Source organism: Actinia tenebrosa, unplaced genomic scaffold (genome assembly GCF_029948245.1).
Source record: "Actinia tenebrosa isolate PJP-AT-01 unplaced genomic scaffold, QUT_ActTen_1.0 PGA_scaffold6__47_contigs__length_16458017, whole genome shotgun sequence".
Lineage (NCBI taxonomy): Eukaryota > Metazoa > Cnidaria > Anthozoa > Actiniaria > Actiniidae > Actinia > Actinia tenebrosa.
In genome coordinates, this window is record NW_028292583.1 from 15,810,331 (window position 1) to 15,828,669 (window position 18,339).

At 37.3% G+C, this 18,339-nt stretch overlaps 1 protein-coding gene across 3 annotated transcripts; it reads right to left on the reverse strand.

The window, feature by feature from the left end:
- Positions 1–658: 658 nt before the first annotated feature.
- Positions 659–18,339, reverse strand: LOC116288301 (uncharacterized). 3 transcript variants are annotated; one of them, XM_031695070.2, is made up of 12 exons: positions 18,208–18,339; positions 8,878–11,194; positions 5,368–5,963; positions 4,967–5,054; positions 4,442–4,600; positions 3,988–4,043; positions 3,700–3,805; positions 3,528–3,601; positions 3,260–3,358; positions 2,826–2,945; positions 2,531–2,628; positions 659–2,283 (listed from the first exon to the last, which is right to left on the reverse strand). In XM_031695070.2, the coding sequence occupies exons 1-12, from the start codon at positions 18,247–18,249 to the stop codon at positions 2,055–2,057; spliced, it is 3,984 nt and encodes a 1,327-aa protein (XP_031550930.2). In that variant the 5' UTR covers positions 18,250–18,339; the 3' UTR covers positions 659–2,054. The 3 variants fall into 3 exon arrangements, with proteins under 3 accessions (XP_031550930.2, XP_031550929.2, XP_031550931.2); XM_031695069.2 differs by lacking the exon at positions 18,208–18,339 and adding an exon at positions 15,644–17,257; XM_031695071.2 differs by lacking the exon at positions 18,208–18,339 and adding an exon at positions 12,104–12,248.

Here is an 18,339-nt window from a genome sequence, read left to right on the forward strand (position 1 = left end):
AGATTAAATCGCTAACAATATGGCAAGTAAAATGACTTAAACAAGGTGAAGGCGATTTACCACAGAGAATTGAAGGTCCCCAACTTTATTTATTAAACATGGAATTTGTTCAATCACGGGAAGATTTGAAACCTTATATATTTTCCTAGTTTAAGTTATAGAGCTTTTGCTTTGAGAAGCTAAATTAAAATTTTGAGTAGACAAATAAAAGAAAGAACTTTTCACGGCATCCTGAACTTTCTTGAATTTTTAGCAACTAACGAAAAAAGAATATGCGTAGACATTAATTCCCGACACGTGATTCGGACCCCACCCCCAATCAATCACTTTGATAAATTAGACATTGATTGGTAACTGTCACTTGAATATAAATCAGACTTTACACGGGATGTCTGTATCATATATCCGTAAAGGACTCTTTGGTAGAGCCATGAAGACCCCTGGGTACTATTTTCTGACGCAGGAAAATACGGAGACATGCAACGCATTTTTAGACTGGGCTTCCACAGGTAACCCAGTAACTAATACTAGCGACCGATACACAGAAAAATTGCATTGTCTTCATATTGACGAGATTTTTTTTTGCATGCACACGTTTTGGACAGCGTTGAGCGCAGCCATTGAACCGTTGTCCTGGCCTTCATAAGGTACGCAAATCTGATAAGCATGTTTGTTCTGGTTTGTAATGCAGGACTTCTTCATCTTTAATATTTAATTACTTATTACTCTTTATTTTGTACAGTAAGCTTTTAGAATTTATTTTTACTTATTAATTACACTTTACTTTATCCAAACCTTTTAAACAAAAGCACCTTTCCAATGATAACTTAATTAAACAAAAATAAATATACAGCTTGTTCTTGGTTCCCTCAATACAAAAATAAAATATTTCCGATTCTCATAGAAAATTAATCAAAACCAGTGTATAGAAGAAAAATGAAAAAAGCATGAATTCCATATATATTTTTTCGAATGGAAAATGTTTTACGTTTTTGAAAATTCAAAGAATTAATATTTTTTCTGAAAAAGAAATCAGGATACTGTGACTTTTAAAGGGCTTCCCTGCTTAGCCAATCGAAACGCAAGACAATTCCCGCGTCACTCAAGTTGCTATGATGTAATGGCGTACTATGATTGGCTGAGATGTCTTGCGCGTTTCTGATTGGTTACCAAGTTTTCCAGTTATAAAGATAATAATCATGATATTGCTCCCCGAAAATTACAGCAGAGAAAATTTGAAATCGCTACTTATTCACTTATAATTCACATGTAAATATTCACATAATTTCTCAATATGATTGAAATTCTAAACTACTATGAATTCTCTAGAATAATTATTAATGCAATAGCAAATCTATATAGACCCCTTGCATGTGACGTTAAAGCATCTCGATCTGGGGGACAAAACAAAAGAATTCCAGTCTCTTGAGAATTGAAACCTATTGTTTTGTCCCACAGACTGAGCTGCTTTTCAAGGGGTCTATTTGCAATATTGATATTTGCATCGTCTACGATGCTTTATTCAATTCTACATCAAGTTATCTATCCCAATACATTCCTATAGGTATTGAACTATGTACAAGTAATGATTGAATCACTAATATAGGATGATTATTACTGCCCGTCACGGCCACCGTGTTGGCAGAATTTATCGAAAGATGTTTTTTTGTTTTCTTTAGTTACATTAGTTAAACAACATGGCGGTCACGTATTTGGTTATTTCATTCTTCCTGAGAATGACTAAAAGCTATTTATACATGCTGTCATTGATTTATTTGAATATCTCCCAAAGAAACGACCCAAAGGACCTAAAGATTGAATCTTTAGCTGGTTTTACGATGACTACAACTACGTTGCGGGATTATAGTGCGCATGTCCGGAAAAACAGCGATAAATGAAAATGCCAAAACTACAACAATTCTAACATCTTCTTCCGAAAACTGAAAAATCTATATAATAAACTGTTCGGCTGTTTCGTTCGTAATTCGTAATTTTCCGAACATGCGCAGTAGCTTTTCCCAGTTGTCGAGTGTGCTACATGTGTTTGTATTGTCCTACTCATTAATCGTGTTGACGTCGGGTGAACACGACGAAAGTCGGAAGCTACGTCGTTTGGCTGAATTCGGCGGTGACTCGCCGTCTGGTGATATACCGCCATCAGAAGGACTCGAAGAATTACACAGGCGCCATTGTAGTTCTTCGTTCTCGAGAGAAAGGCGTTTGAGTTTCTTGGATTCGCGATCAAGGTTGCTTTTAAGTTGTTCGTGCTCCACCGATAATTGCCTGAAAAACATGTTAAAATATGTTAATACAGTAATAGTAACCCTCCCCTCTCGGGGGAAAATAGAAAGAAGTGCTCCCATTGACTGAGAATTCCAAAGGGGAGGAGTGGGTCAATGAACGAGTTTGGGCTCCCTGTGGTTTACGCAGTCCAATGTCTACAAGAAAGAGCGGGAAAATAATCTAAACCTCACAAAATACGTGACAGAGAAACTGAGAGGCATGAAGTCACCAGAAAAATCTTCATTACCTTTCAAATTTGGACTTGTTTTCTACGACAAATGATAGCGATTCGTTCTCTAACTCGAGTTTCCTGGCGCGCTCTGCCACTTTACGAAGATGGTCCAACTGAAATGATGAATATGTAAATCAGCCATAGTCAAGTCAACGTCATTAAACGATACAAAATAGAAACACAAGGGAGAAAATGCAAGACGCTGCATTTAATACTGCAACTCAGTATCATGGCTTCCGAAAACGCCAAATCCGGTAGATTCTGGAACAAAAAAGGCAAAAAGCGTGGTTGACACTTAAATGGTTTTTACCTGTAACTTAGACTCCATCTGTTCTCTTTTCAGTTGTTTGATTTCTTCGTTCTTCATATCCAACACAGCCCTTATACTTTCTAGTTCGGCTGGTAAGGATTTGTATTTTTCAATTGCGTCCTAAAATAAATGACACCAAAAAGGCATAAAATACAATGGTCGACTGATATAGCCTTTTCAAAATTATCTTGCATGCGATTGTACAGTAAAATGTAAATAAAATGCCATAGATTCCATGGGAAAAAAATTTGATTTCTTTTGTATTATTTCTCGTTAGCTCGTATCTGGGATAATTTTGAAAGGTTTCTAGAGCCGTGCTCCGGGGTCATACATGGAATGTATAGCGGCTGCCAGAGTTGCCTTTACGTGCTTTCAGTTCGACACCTTTGAGCTGCGCCACTGCTGTTGATCGATATAATATACTGACGACTAACCTGTATTCTTGATTGGATGTCTTTCTCAGTTTCTTCCTGCAGTTGCTGTAGCTTCATGTTTAGCGAGGTGCATTCGTTAGTGACGGCAAAGAGTTTCGACTGAAATTAGATACATCACACAAGCCGACAATTCGATTTTGTAAGATTTAAAAGTGAAAGAATAAGCAATGGAAGAAAAAAAATGGATAAATGGATGAATGGATGAAAGGGAGGAGAGAGGCAGAGGGAAGGAAGGAAGGAAGGAAGGGAGGGAGAATCGTTAAGTTACCTCCATTCCACCATGCTGTTCTTCATAGTCATTCTTAATCGTTTCAATCTCTACTTGATGTTCTTCAAGCAGTTCTGCAGAAAAAAGGAATACTCAGAAATTGTAGGAAAATACTGAACAGACCTTAGTTAATGTAGTTGCACTGTAAAGGTACACATCTTTATCGACATACCGTCTATATGCTGAGAATGTTTGGTTTCCACCTCAACGATTTCATCTTTGTACGTCTCGTGTAAATCTTCTATTGCTTTCTCGTGCTGCTTCTTGACTTCTGCCACCTAGAGGACGAAAAAGAAATGTTACTTTCCCTGCAGGCATTTCTCCGGCGGGCTAACTGTGGTGTGTGACCTCTCCCCAATCCGCCTCCTCCCTCCTTTATCACACAGGGATCCCAAGTCCCTAAGATAGGAAAATAAGAGAGATACCTTCAGAGGTGCTTATTTAAAGACTAGGATCTGACCTTTTCCTCGTGGACTTTGCTAAGCTCCAGCAGTTCAGCAACACGTTCATCAGCCGCTGTGGACAGATAAACACTACATTAAATACAATCACCAATTGACCTCAAACTTCTTTTGATTTGATCAGTCCAATTTGGTTGGTTATAAGAGGGGGATCGAATGGGAAATAATGGTTATTTCTGCACTTGCGCGAGCTCTCCCTCTCGAGTATAACTTTCAGCTAAAAGGTGTGAAGAAATGAGCACTGTACAACAGATTAAGTCTGCGTATGTTGTGTTTCAGGTGAACACTAGGCCCCGGTTGTACGAATGGTGGATAGCACTATCCGATGGATAAAACTTGTCCAGTGGATAAGTCAATGCTGTTATCCATTAAATTTATCCACTGGATATACTCATCCGTTGGATAGCGCTATCCAGGCCTCGTACAACCAGGCCCAGGCTTTAGCAAGCTCACCTTTTTTCTGTTCCTCGGCGAGTTGTTTCTTCATGGTGTAACGTAATTCTTCTATCCTGTCTTCATGATCAGCCTTCAGGTTCTGGATGGCTACAGTGTGTTCACTTCTAATATACATCATTTCTTCTTGAAGTTTGACGCCGTTTTCTTCTTCCTCGGCTACAAAGAAAGAAGAAAAACGGTGCATGAAATTTGGGCTGATCGAAGTCAGGGCACGGTTAACTCGCAGATTTAATTGGAATTTAGCGTTTTTGAACTTTGTGGAGGGAGGAAAACGGAAAACCCGTAGAAAAACCCTCGAATCAAGCAGAGAGAGACCTAACAAACGCTACCATGTGATGATGCCGTGTCCAGGAATCAAACCCGAGACCCCAGAGGTGAAAAGCGAGTACACTACCGCTACACTCACCCTCGAGAGTGATATTTTACCGAGCCCCTACTGTTGAACATGGAGTTGTGTATTAAGATCTCTCACGCTAATGTTATACTTGCTAACACTGGTGCTTTCGTGACAAAGTATTTTACCTAGTCTGTGCTGTACTTGTTTTAATTCTGATTCTGTGGAGCGCAAGTGGTTTTTTAACTGCATAATCAAGCGACCATTATTTTGAAGCTGAAAAGAAATCGTATTAATTAATACGCAATAAGACTAATATTCTGTACAAGAACGTCACAAGAACGTTTATGGGAAGGGTGCGAGGAATGGGTGTGGACATTCCGTAAGCAAACTTAAGTAACGGTGACGTGTTGCAACTTGCACAGTATTGGTTCGATTTCAATAACCCTGGTTAGATTGACCAAACCTCAAGTATATCCAGCCTTGAATGCGACCTCTGGGCTGATCAAAGTCAGAGCACAGCTGCTGTTTCCTCTGCTAGTCTACCATATGGCAAGTTTCATAGCAATCATGTACTACTACAACATACCTTTTTACACAAGATGATGAAGAGCATAGCGCTTGCCAAGATATCAGTGTTACTATTAGCAATAACAGCTTCCAGCTCCTGGCACTGCCTGCTCTTCAGTTGGAACATCTCTTCCACGTGGACCAACTTGTTGTACGTCTCCTGCGAGGCTTCATCTTCACTCATCTGGACCTGAACCTCGGCGGAGCGCGTGTGAATCTCGCGCGTGCCTGTAAGAATATCCGGTGCGTGTGATGGGTACTGCCATGACTTGGTACTCGATTCCAGATCTGATCGATCAGCGTCGTAGTGTTCCTGGTCATGAGAAAAGCTTTCACCTTGGATCAGTTTCTGGCCGTCTAAGAAGTCTGAGCCATCGGTACCGATTGATGCAGTATCTACATCGCGCTCATGGTCATGAGAATGTCCGCTATCAGTGCTTGTGTCACGGGATAATATCTTCCTTGGCAGCCGTGATGGGTAGTATTTGCTTGGGCTGACAGCTATTTTACTGGTTGGGCTTCCTTTGGCTTTGAGTTTGAGAGGTTTGATGGTTGATTTAAGACTGTTAACGACTGATGTCTTGGTTGAAGTCGCAGTTTTCTTATCAGCTGGTCCTGCGACAAAACAAGGCTTTTCATAAAGCAAAATTAAAACAAATAAGGGGGCTGCAGTTTATTAGGACTCGACTTAAAAGTGTGCACACGTCTGCGCATTCTTGATGGTCATTGCAAATTGAATATTGGCGGCCATGAGGCTACAACGAAGTCATAATCAAACAATCAAATCACTGATATATATTACTCATTTATAATGAAGACAGTAAGCGGAGATGATTCTGCTCGTTCTTTCTTTCTTTCTTTCTTTCCCATTCAAATCGCTCGGCAATTGATTCAAGTATATTGTGTCGAGTCTGGAGATACATTCTTGTCTTCGGTTGTTCTGTAAATTATTTTCAATACTAATGCAGAACAGACTGTGGTCAAACCGCAAGAGATTCCCGTCGTTTGATTCAGACGATGTCCCAGTTTTAAATATTCTACATGAGTAACAAAACTATAAAAAAAAACCCTCTAAAATATATAATTAAGCAAAAATAAATAAATTAATAAAACTAAAATCAACCAGCCCAAACGTAGTCTCCCCCACAGCCGCTTTCAGTGTCGTCACGCAACGTTTTCTCTACTCAGGGGAGAAAGCGTTGCGTGACGACACTGAAAGCGGCTGTGGGGGAGACTAGCCCAAACGGGGAAAAATTTCAATTTTCCTTGCTTATTTTAGCCCGTGACCGACAAGATCCCGGTAAAGGAAATTTCGTCTTCCAATTTTCGATAAATAAATGGAAAACAAAAAATGGGGAAAAAATTATTTCGTTCTCTTGCCAAAATGAAAAATAGAAAACACAACTCCTAAATTCAGTAAATCAAAGCTTCAAATTTCAATGTACGCTGATCGTAGGAAAATTCCGTGAGCATAAATGGAATAAAGAAAATTGAAAATCACAAAAATTGAGTCATACCAAATGGCAGCCAAAGCCAGCACTTTGCACATGATAAAAATCCGTGCAGAGATTTGTTAAGGTTGAACTTGACAACTGTGTCGACAGACATGATGAATACAATTCAATACGAGGTATTTGAGCGGCAACCTTCATGTACGTCGCAGAATAACTGACTCGATGGAATTTACGAAACTCTTATAAATAAGAAATCTTCGTAAAGTTTTAAACTGTTTGAAAGCACGTATGAAAACAAATAAAACCTCAAAAAAAAAAAAAAAAAAAAAAAAAAAAAAAAAAAAAAAAAGAAGAAGAAATGTATAAAACGATTTTCTATCAGTGCGTGACTTGAATTAGTCTTTAATTTCGCCGCAATGTTTGATGAAATTATTTGTGCAAAATTCAAATAAAACTAATAATTATTTTACCTATGAGAAGACTTAGGAATTCCGGGTGAAAGAAAAGAGGTAGAAAACTACAGATGATGATTCCCCGGTACGATTCTCTTTGACATCTCATCTTCGCAAAATTTGCGTAAAGATATTAACTATAAGTTGTGGAAATCCCCCTCATCTTGTCAAAAAACAGTTGTTTTCGTAGCTCAAGTATCTCAATTTACCTCTTGAATCAAACGGTAAAAACCGATTCACCTTGGCAATATTGCTTTGCAAACCACTTAAATATTCATGGGTTTACTGTTATAAATAAATTTATTATTAACAGTTGTGGATATGGTGGTTTATAGTGTGAATATATAGTATCTTGCATCGCCATCTGATTGGACGATCTATAGTATCAATATTCTTATAATATAAAGATTAATATCATTGTTTAGCCATTTGGTATTAAATGCACGCAGACTACGGCAAGTTCTATCCGTAGCACAAACTTGTTTTCATAGCACAATTTTTTTCATAGCGCAATTTTTTTTCTTCAAACATTTTCTTCGAACAGTTTCTTCTGTTTTTGAGGCCTGAAAATTTTACATACAATTATGACGTCATGATTGTTACCATGATATCACAAATATGGCTGCTTGAGTGACATCATAAAATTGACTGTCATGGTTCACAAACGTCAGTAAGTTTTTTCATCTTTTCACGGTGTAAAATTTACCCGTTTATCATTACTGTTTCATTAGAAACACCTATGCAGCTCACACTAGTTTTTAGCTAGTTATCTCTTCTTAAGGTGACTGCCTACTTTTGGAAATTGATTTAAACTTTTTTTAAAACTTCGATTTTCCGAATTGAAATTTAATGCTGATTGCAAATCTGGAAAGAAAAATAGGGTGTCCCGAGCTCGTTTTCGAGATAATCAGCATTTAATGGAAGCCTATGCATGAGCTTTTGGAGTAAAAATTGCGCCACCGGAAGTGATTAGAAAATAATTAAGATTCATAAGATAGTAGTTATTTGCAGACTATATGATTGCACTAATGAAGGCTAATCAATCATTCTACAATAATACATGGATATTTTCGACAAAAAGACAAAGAGATACATTGATACATTCATATTTTGTAGTTTCGGTGCTCTTAAAAAATCTCATAAAGTCGAACAAAAATCCCTACAAAATCCATTTTTTCATGTGTTTGCTGATTTAAACGTTGCCTAAAATGTAGATATAACATAGATTTTTAGGATTTTTTCGAATGAGCTATTAAAAAATAGAGAGAAATTTGAGGGTTTTGCCCTGTTGAAGCTCAAAACGCTTATGGTTCTTCAATAAAATCTTGTAGATTTTTCAGCGGTTTTTGAGCGCGCACACATCGTGGGCTCAAATCGAACGTTCAAAAGTAGGCAGCCACCTTAAGGTTACAGATATCATTAGTGTGACATTAATTGGGCCTATGATTGATTGAAGGTTTCCATCTATGTTGCGTTATTGAGAAGGCAAATAGGGGTCTTGGGTGTCTCAGAGAGGATGAAAGTGTAGTTGGATAATATCTGGTATCTCAGAGAGAATGCAAGAGGATGGTAGGATGGGAATGGGAGATAAGTGTGTGGAGGGGGAGGACTACAAGTACTAACCTGCTGCTGCTACTCCTGACTGTGTGGCTGGTTTTGCTGCTTGTTTTCCCCTCCGCGTAACCTCAGCCTCCTCCTTTTTACTTGTCTTCTGAGAAGTAGTTGGTGTACTGGTACTAGCTTTTCTTGGCGACAAAGTCTTCCCAACAGTACCTGTAGTTTTCTTCTCCGTTAAAGGACTAGATGGTTTCTTGGTATCTTTTTGTACTCCTCTTGCTTGTCTGGTCAAGGAACTCTTTGGTTTACCTTCCCTTGGTTTACTCTCAGTAGATGTGTTCTGCTTTGGTGTAGATGTTGTTACTGGTGTTTTCTTCATAGTGGGTAATCTAGATTTAGCATAGCTTGGAGAACTTGTAGGTGAACTGTCTGCTGATGACACAGATATGGTACTTGTTGGCCGCCTGGTCACAGATGGCCTGTTATCAGAGGCTGTGTCAGGTTGTATTTTTTGAAGACCAGATACTGTGTGTCTTTTAACCAGTCTTAAATTCATTGCAGGTGTTTGGAGATTTGTTTTCTTCCCATTCAAATCTTTTCCCTCTTTTTGAAAGTTTGAATTAGAATTTTTCTGTGACTTTGTTTTTACTTTCCTAGACTGTGAGTTTGAACTTGAGACAGAGCTACTACTAAGTTTTCTCTGTGTCAACTTTTGACTTCCGATTGTCCCACCTGAAGACAGTGAGGCCTGTGATCCAGATGGCGAAGAACAACCACTGTTGCTTTTAGCAGCTTTATTGAGAGCATTAAGTTGCTCTATAGCAGGACTCCTTGTTATTTTCTTCAGATTTATGTCATCATCATCAGTTTCTTTAGCCAAAATCTCTTGTTCTTTCTTGCTTTCACTTTCTAGTTCAGATGATTTGACACTTTTATCATTCACAACTGGCCTCAAATCTAAATTGCCAAGAGAAGTTGACAAAGTTGGCCAACTTTCAGCCCTCTCAACGTTTTTGACAGACTCGGAAAGTTTATCTAAGGACCAGAACAAAGATTCAGTTTGACTAATGTGTCGAATGGGAACTAAAACAAGAGGAAGTGACGAAGATCGACCACGACTTGAAACCTTTTCTAGATACTCCTTCTCTGTATGACTATCATTAAGCGTATTCTCAGACCCAGAATCTACAAAGTGACTCAAATCCAAGTGTTTTACTTCCTCAGTTGGGGAGCTTTTCTCGGAGTGTGATTCCAGCCCTTGTCTGCCTAGGTCTATGCAGGACTCTAAGGCACTTGACAAGTGTTGTGATGGAACAAGACTAGGGCAGCTGCAATACTTTCCTTGAATAAAAGGATCAATAGTTTCATTCCCTTCCAAAGCTGCATGAAGTCCTGGGGTACTGGAGTCTTTTGTTGGTTTATTGTTATCAACAGAAATACAATCAGAGGAGAAGCATCTTTTATCTGGAACAGAGTTCAACTGTTTAGGTATTACATTTGCATATATGTTTTTGTACTCGGTTGAGTTAGGCATAATATTTCCACATTTTGAAGCAATTATCTCTGGCGGTTCAACATCAGAACTGTCCTTTGGTGTCCCATGGTGTCCTGTTTTATTCTCACAGCATGGGTCAGCTTCCATTGAAGAAAGATCACCAGAAACAATGGACTCACCATTTTCATGCACAACAAAATTATTTTCATTGCACAAATCTATGCAGCCATCCTGTCTGCTATCACCACCATTATTCTCCAACTGTTCAGAAAAATTTCCAGAGCCATTTATCTCCTTTTCAGTAACAATCTTTGGAAGAGAATTAGAGTGTGACAGGCTGGCCTCTGTATGTTTGTTTTGCATATTATTTATGGATATTTCTGACTCGTTGTCAGAGAAAGACCTAGATCTTATCTTGGAGTTATAACCATAATTATTATACTGATTCCACTGTTGTGATTTGACATAATCAGTTGCAGCATTATTCACACTCATATCTAATTTATTCTGAGCATTCTTCACACTAGATGTATCTGGGGATTCCCAAGAGTCCACAACATCTGCTCCTGAATGTGGTGGAAGTCCTAGGTCATTCTCACAAACGGCTCTAACTTTATGCGCATGGACAAAAATCCCGTAGTTTTCTCCACAAGTGAAGTATCTCACACCTTTGACAGAGCCGTCATTTTTTCCACAAGGCTCATCAAGTACAATACCACACCATACTCCTTCACTGAAGTGAGTAGTACCAATGAACCTTGTAACTCCACTTCTTAGTTGTTTGTTTATGATACAAATCACTCTTTGTCCAACTTCTTGAGGTGTCTGGTGGTAGTCACTGAAGCAAATGTTCTTGTTGTTTATGAAAAGCTTCGCCTCGGAGTCAACCTGTGAAGACAGAGAGATAAGATGATAGCCTAAATTATATGTCAAAGTGTCTAGTGTAACATAATATTCAAAAGTTAAATCAATATGTAAAGAAATATGTTTTCAGCACCACATATACGACCTTTTAGCCAAACATCTCAAGAAGCTGAAATTCAAAACACGCATTAAACAATGCTTTATGTTTATAGAACGGGTTCATAATCCCAAAACTAGAATAAGTAAATCTTTATCATGCAAATGCGCAGCACTTCACTCGAGATTAATTCATTAAAAAAGTGCTTTAAAAATAGAATAATTTAAGAACTATCCATATTACCTTGATAGGATATCAACCACAAAATTTAAGAGTACATTTTAGAACAATATTCAAGATAATTTATAAATTTTAATTATACAAAACATCGATCATTTTATGGATTCTACGTCATATTAGTTCGAGAACGAAAACATTATGCTCCTTCCTCGCTTGGCAAATCAACCGGTAAATTCGCCTTTTGAATGGCAATAATTCTACAATTGTAAAGCCTAGAGCTTACAATAAACTATCCTGTCGATGTTTGGAGTTTATATGTAAGGACGAGGGTATAATATTTAGGCTTGACATGAAGAAATATGGAAAATATAGCTGAACTGAGCTGAACTGAACTTTATTTGGAAATGAGGACACTATATTCGTGAGGTGACTATGACTTGTAAGATGAAGTAAAGCTCGAGATAAGCTTAAAATTACATAAAAATAGTATTCACAGGCTATATAATGAAGTGAAAACAGCCCTGCCATGTACTACTATACAGTAAATAAGGAATTGAATTTCAGTTAATTTCAAAGTTGTGTTTACGTAGCTTCGAGCAACGAAAAATATTGAGCCTGACTTTAGACTCACGAAAAAGATTAAAATAGCAGCTTACCATACTTGAAGGATTATTGATCAGAGAAAATACATGGTAAATTTGTCATAAAGCTCTCTGATTCAGCGGGTTTGAGAGGTCAGGAAATCAGGAAAGCCCGGGAATGGTTTTTAAAAAATCACATCGAGGAACGATTCCCCGTAGATTTGGTTAATGGCCGCTAGACGAACAACACCGGCCAATCAGAACGCGACTTGGAAAACTACTGGGGGAGGGGTGGTAGGATATTAGAAATGGATGTTTGCAATATTGGGGGAAATTTTTAAAAAAAATTGGAAAAATGGAAAAATGAGATAACTAAATAGAAAATTAATGAAACAGAACAAAAATATAGGGAGAAAAGGAAACGACATAGAAAAAAAATCAATAGTGCTAACGAAAATCTTTGAGGGAAAACAGAAAAATTGAAAGGACATTTTCTAAATACAAATTAAAGAAAGAAAGAAATCAAATATAACATTTCCCTAGTCCTTTGACTAGAAAAAGACAAAACAATGAACTAAAAATAGAAAATGAAAGCAAGATAAACGAATTAAATATCGGAAAAACAAATTAAAATAAAAACATATGCCGAATCAGCAGAACAAGTTTAGTATGCATTAAATTTAAAATAAGATTAGTTGATCATAGACTGCTAGCTTACGGCAGATAGACGTCCAAAATCAAGGGAAACCTTATTTTCGTCTTCCAACCAAAATGGTTGCAAGCAAAATTAAATCTTAGAGTTGACACATGTTTTGATATTTTTTCCGGCAAAAAGTCAATACTTTCTTATAACGTGCCATGCGCAATGTAAACTGTCTAATTCTAATCATTCTTATATTTATTTTTCATGTTCAAAAGAAAAAGGTGTGCGTATGTGAATGTGAATGTAGTTGTTTAAAAATACATTACACTAGAGCAGTGACGTTAAGGTTTGATGGTTTTGTGATGAATTATCTTATATGAGAACTTGCTAGATCCATTAGACAACGAATGTCGGGTTATTTTTGACTGACTATAATATTTTAGAAACAGAAGATTCAAAAGTATTTTTGAGGATCTATTTCATCTGGAAGAATATCGTAATGAGATTCCGTCGATGGCTGTCTAGTCCTCGTAGTCTCTGCCCTATTATTTAAAATCAAACTGATTTTCGTAAAAAATTCAACGCTTAACTAAGTAATATGTTTGTAAAATAAAGATATAGGGTACGTTCCTCGATAAATAACTATAAATACACCAAAATACCGATATAAATCATCGCAGCATAGATATCGAAGTCGTCGTAAAGATGACCAAAAGCGCGCGAAAACCTAGCTCAAGAAATGACGCGTTGTTGCTACTGCATCGCGAAAAAGTATAGTCTTTCACTTCCATTGGTAAAAGCTGGAAATCTCTCACCTGGTATCTGTTTTCTTATAGAATTCTTGCTCATCGTAAAGCTTGGCAAAATCTACCGGAAGGATTCGGCCAATTTGATGCCTTGAAGTCGGTTCTTAGTCAGTCATTTCTCGCATCTATTCTGCACTTTACCGAAAATGGGCTCTAGGAATACCAACTAACCAATGAGCGTAGTCTGCTCGTATGTTAATACGGATGCGAAATCGTTCAATTAGGAAGGAAAATTAGATCCTGTCTGAGATCAGATATCGATTTAAAATCTAGCACCCAATTGCGAGGCAGGCATAAAAGTAAAATTCTTCGTACGTTTTTCATTATTTATAGCGTTCCAGATTAAAACAGTTCATGAAGACGTCGTTCATGAATATCTACAGGTTTTGCTCGTACTAAGCTCGTTAAACATAAAAGTGAATCCACAAAATTAAATGTGAAGTTTAATTCATTTTAAATGGTTGTTTACCCCTTTGGGCATTTTACATTTTTATCGCTGTCTCTTATTTTCGAAAAAAAAAATGGAATACTGAAGGTAGAAATAATGAGATTTAATACGAGACAGTTTATAGTCGGGTTTCACTCAGTATAATTTTATCTCGTGGGAAAGTACTGACGAACATCCAAAATAGCGACTTAGTCAATAGGGCCGGAATTTGAATGTAAGGGAATTAGTGAAATAAGAAGGATGATGCCAATATCATGATAACAAGTCAATAATATTATTCATCAGTAGGTTTTAGCAAATTTGAATACAGTTCAAACTAGACTTAATTAATATATCTCCCCTGCGCTGACTCATTGACATATTTTCTGCGCTTCTGCTTTTCGCTTCCCCGCAAGGCTTTTCCTTTTTCTAATCTTTCTTTTATCAGTTTTATTTCTGCGTACAATAACAATTTAAATATATAAATCCTGTAATTGATATGAATTTATTCTAATAATTGACGAATCTTTACACGCTATTCTACACGCTAGATTCTACACGCTCGACACTCTCACATGCATGACGTTTTCCGTTTCGAGTGTCTATTTCTAGGTTCGGCCTTTCTGCTCCTACTGAGTCAGTGCCATAAGTGCGCTTTTACAAGCCTTTCATGAAAAAGGTTGACCTGCTGAGCTATAAGGAGTATTCGTGCTTCCTAATTGCCAGTTTGAACTGGAATATCGAATGATGGCGGACCTGCTGAGCAGATCGGATAACGCATACTAGAATAAAAATAGACCTGGATTGTGCATAGGAATAAAAATAAACACATGTCATATACAAAACACATGAAAAGGAAAATAAGACTGCGAAAATAGTCAGCAATGTTTTTGTGAGGGAGGATGGGTGGGGATGACTAAAGTCCTTTAATCCACCCTTCCCGCGGCCTCATCATGTACTAACACAGGAAGCCCAATGCATGAATGAAAAATCATCGATGCAAAGATCTGTCTGTCGAAAAGTCAAGTTTGCGTAGCTGATTTAAGTTTCAAATTGTCCTTAATCATTAGTAATCTTTAATAAGGACAACCTGTCTCATAAAGAACTCAGCCAGGCAAAAAAATGTCCAAAAAAAGCAATAATAAAGTGACAGAATATAAGCCGAGCAATCTTTCTAATTTCTTTTTAGTTTAACAAAACTTTTCCCTCTGACACCAAATTCCACTGAGTTATTGGCACTATCTATTTCCAAAGTTTGAAGTACTTTTAAAAAAATAGGAGTGTCAAAGTTCATATCTAAATTAACACAGTATTGCGTTTATGGTTAATGATCTAAAATGTGTAGTTTTTGTCACCGGAAAACGCTTTATAACTAAACCACTCGCTGAAATTTTGCAGAAACAACCTACCCAAGAGTTCATATTCTCTTGGCCTACCCTAATCTCTCTTAAACAATTGAAAGAACTTTGAAGAAGCTTTTCTTACCGAAAAAAGTAAAATAGTTTGAACAATTAATAACAAAAGACAAAGGCGGCCATAAACGTCTTTTGAGCTAAACAGAATTATGTTTGCTTGGATTTATTGTCATTCTATCTTAAATTGAATACAGGCTTAAGTACTAGTTAGTGACTGACTCCATGATACAGAGAGAGACAGCCGATTGAAGTTTTGACGGAGGTGACACTAAAATGGCTTCAAGATTTTGTTTCAAAACTCATAAAGAAAAAGACAAAAATTACCTTAAATTTCTTTGCTTTATTTTGTGTTCCAGAAGCTCTGCATTCACCGAATCGTCTTGGAAAAGTCCTAATCCGTCGAGTTCCAAGCTCCCTTCTAACTTTCCTCTTGGAGTCACAGGGTTTAATCAACGAATCGCTATTAGATCGCTTGAATACTTCGTTTGGTTGACACGCATTAAGTTGGTGAAACTCGGGAGAAGTTTCCCTTCTTGTCAAAGGCCGCCGAGAAGAAAGAATTCTCGGATATAAGCGCTTTCTATCAAGTGACTTAGACAAAGAGTTAGTACCAGCAGTTCGAACAGGTCTATTGCCCACAGAACTATTTCTTGGATTCAAGCGTGGTCTAGCGTTACTTTCATGGGAAGAACTGTCGAGTGATTCTTTTTCGAAAGTTTCAGCATCTGTTGGCTGTCTTGAGGACGAAAACCTGCGAGATTTAGTGCTGTTCCAAGGGTGTTGTGCTATTTTCCCTTTATGACCATATGAAGACGATATAGGCATTTTGACAAATGCATAAATTTAGTATACTAATTTATTTGTAAGATAAAACCAGAATTTTCCAAAAGTGCACTTTATGAATTCTTGTTTTGTGTAGCCTTGCCTTGCGCCTTGATTTCAAGGTGTTTCTTGCCAATTTTCTTTTTCTCCTAGAAACAATTTTTAGTTCATTGGATGCCTAATATTAGAAGCTTTATAGCTGAATTTATCAATTTCAAGCACAAATCCATATGGATTTAAGTGTACAACTAAAACAGGAGATACTTATCACAGGATCTTTTATACCATGATAAAAACAGTCCTTAAACAACCTTGTACAGCTGAAGAACAAGGACTCATTAAACTCGATGGTTGGTGTTGACTCAGTGGATTATAATTGACGCTTCTCAATCCGCTCGGGGCAAAATTTCTTTACAACTTGTTTTTCAAAACAACCTTCAGTAATTCGGTCTTCAATAGTTAGGTATTCAAATCACTACTGCTCAACCTTAAGTGGGACTAGCCTTTTGATATCACTTTAGTAGCTTATCGTATGACTTGTTGATCCAATTGTTGCGTGAAGCTTGGAACGTTTTCAAAAATAAAACTGCTGGTAACTAATATGCAGTCGTATGATGAACTTCAAGCTCAAGCAGTCTTGATTATAGCACAAGTTTGTCAATGCTTTCAACTAGTACTGTATTCGGAGTTTTGAAAGTCTTCGTAAATTTGAATTACTTAGCTGCCCGAGATTCCTTTAGTAGCACTTGTAGAACTTTTTTCAAACTGCAAAGAGAAGGGGTCGTTTCTTGGGGCTTCTTATAGTTTGCTGGTGGCTATCCAAAATACCGTCTCGTGTTGTTAGAGTGTATTTACATATGCATGCATGCATAAAATAGTGGCAAACACAGCATGTAAACAAGTAGAGTTACTGTCACTTCTTATTCTGCTTGTGACGGCCCAGTAAGTCAGAACGTTATGAAATAATGGATATCATTGTCTGGGAAAATGGCAAGCCGTTGGAGCCAAACGAGGCGCTTCTAAAGAGCTGATGGCCCTAAGAAACTTGTTTTTTTTCTTCTTTGGTATATTAACAATAGGAACGGAGAATCATAAGGAGCTTATAGTGAAAACGAATTCACCCAAGCCTTGTTGCTGAGAGTTAAGCAATTGTCCATGACCGCGTCTATGCTTTCTCAACCTCTAAACCAAAGATTTCTACATAACATAACATTTGTTATAGTTATAATACACTCTACAAAGTTACTCGATTCTGATTGGACAAGAAGAGTACAATTAAATACCAAATTGTACTCTGTAGAGTCAAATTAAGTTACTCTATTTTGTTGAGTGTATTATAAACAAACAATCGCACAATCTTCTCGTACAATTCGGAATTCCAATTTTGAAAACTTTCAAAACATCACGAATACCTATAAATTTCGAATTGTACTCGAGATAGTGCGATTTCCTATACAAAGTTTATTGAGTCCAGAATACCTACAGTATAGGCACTTGCTTTATGAGTTTCTTTCTTTCATTCCAGCTTTCTCGTAACAACGCGGCGTAGCCTCTCGCAGGTGAATTTTATTACCGGAAAACTAGAGAAACTTATTTTTCGATCATGTCACGAGCCATGAAGCCATAATGTTGTTTGTTCATTGCTAAGTCGGAGGTCCCGAGATGCGCCTCGGTAGCTCCAATAGTAATTCATTTGTTACGCACCTTTTGGTTTTAAACAATTTGTAGAGTAATGTCAACTGCGATTTTGAATTTGGTTACAAAAGAATAAAGCATTTTGAGCTTTCAAGCGTGAGAAAAAGATGAACTGAAGCTTAAAAACATAATTTTAGGGCTTACAACTGTCTGCCATAAGAAATCCAAATTCATGATTTTTTTTTTAGAAAAATGGCGGGCGCCTTATTGCAAACATTGAAAAGCTAGCTTATAGCTAATAAGCTTGAAGAAGATAAAATATCTTACTGCCAGTGGTATTTTGAGCAGTAAAACTAAATGTTTTCTTAAGGTTTTTCTCGTTATTTTCCATGTGTATAGTGACTTATAACTAGTGATCAAACGTCACTCACCTCCCGCTCGTACTTCCTTGCATAAAGTCTTATCTTGTTCATAGTGACACTGCTAATAGGGCAACTGCTTTTTTTCTGCCAGGATCATTAGCTGAACGACGAACTTTTCTTATTTTCCCTCCCTTTATGTCG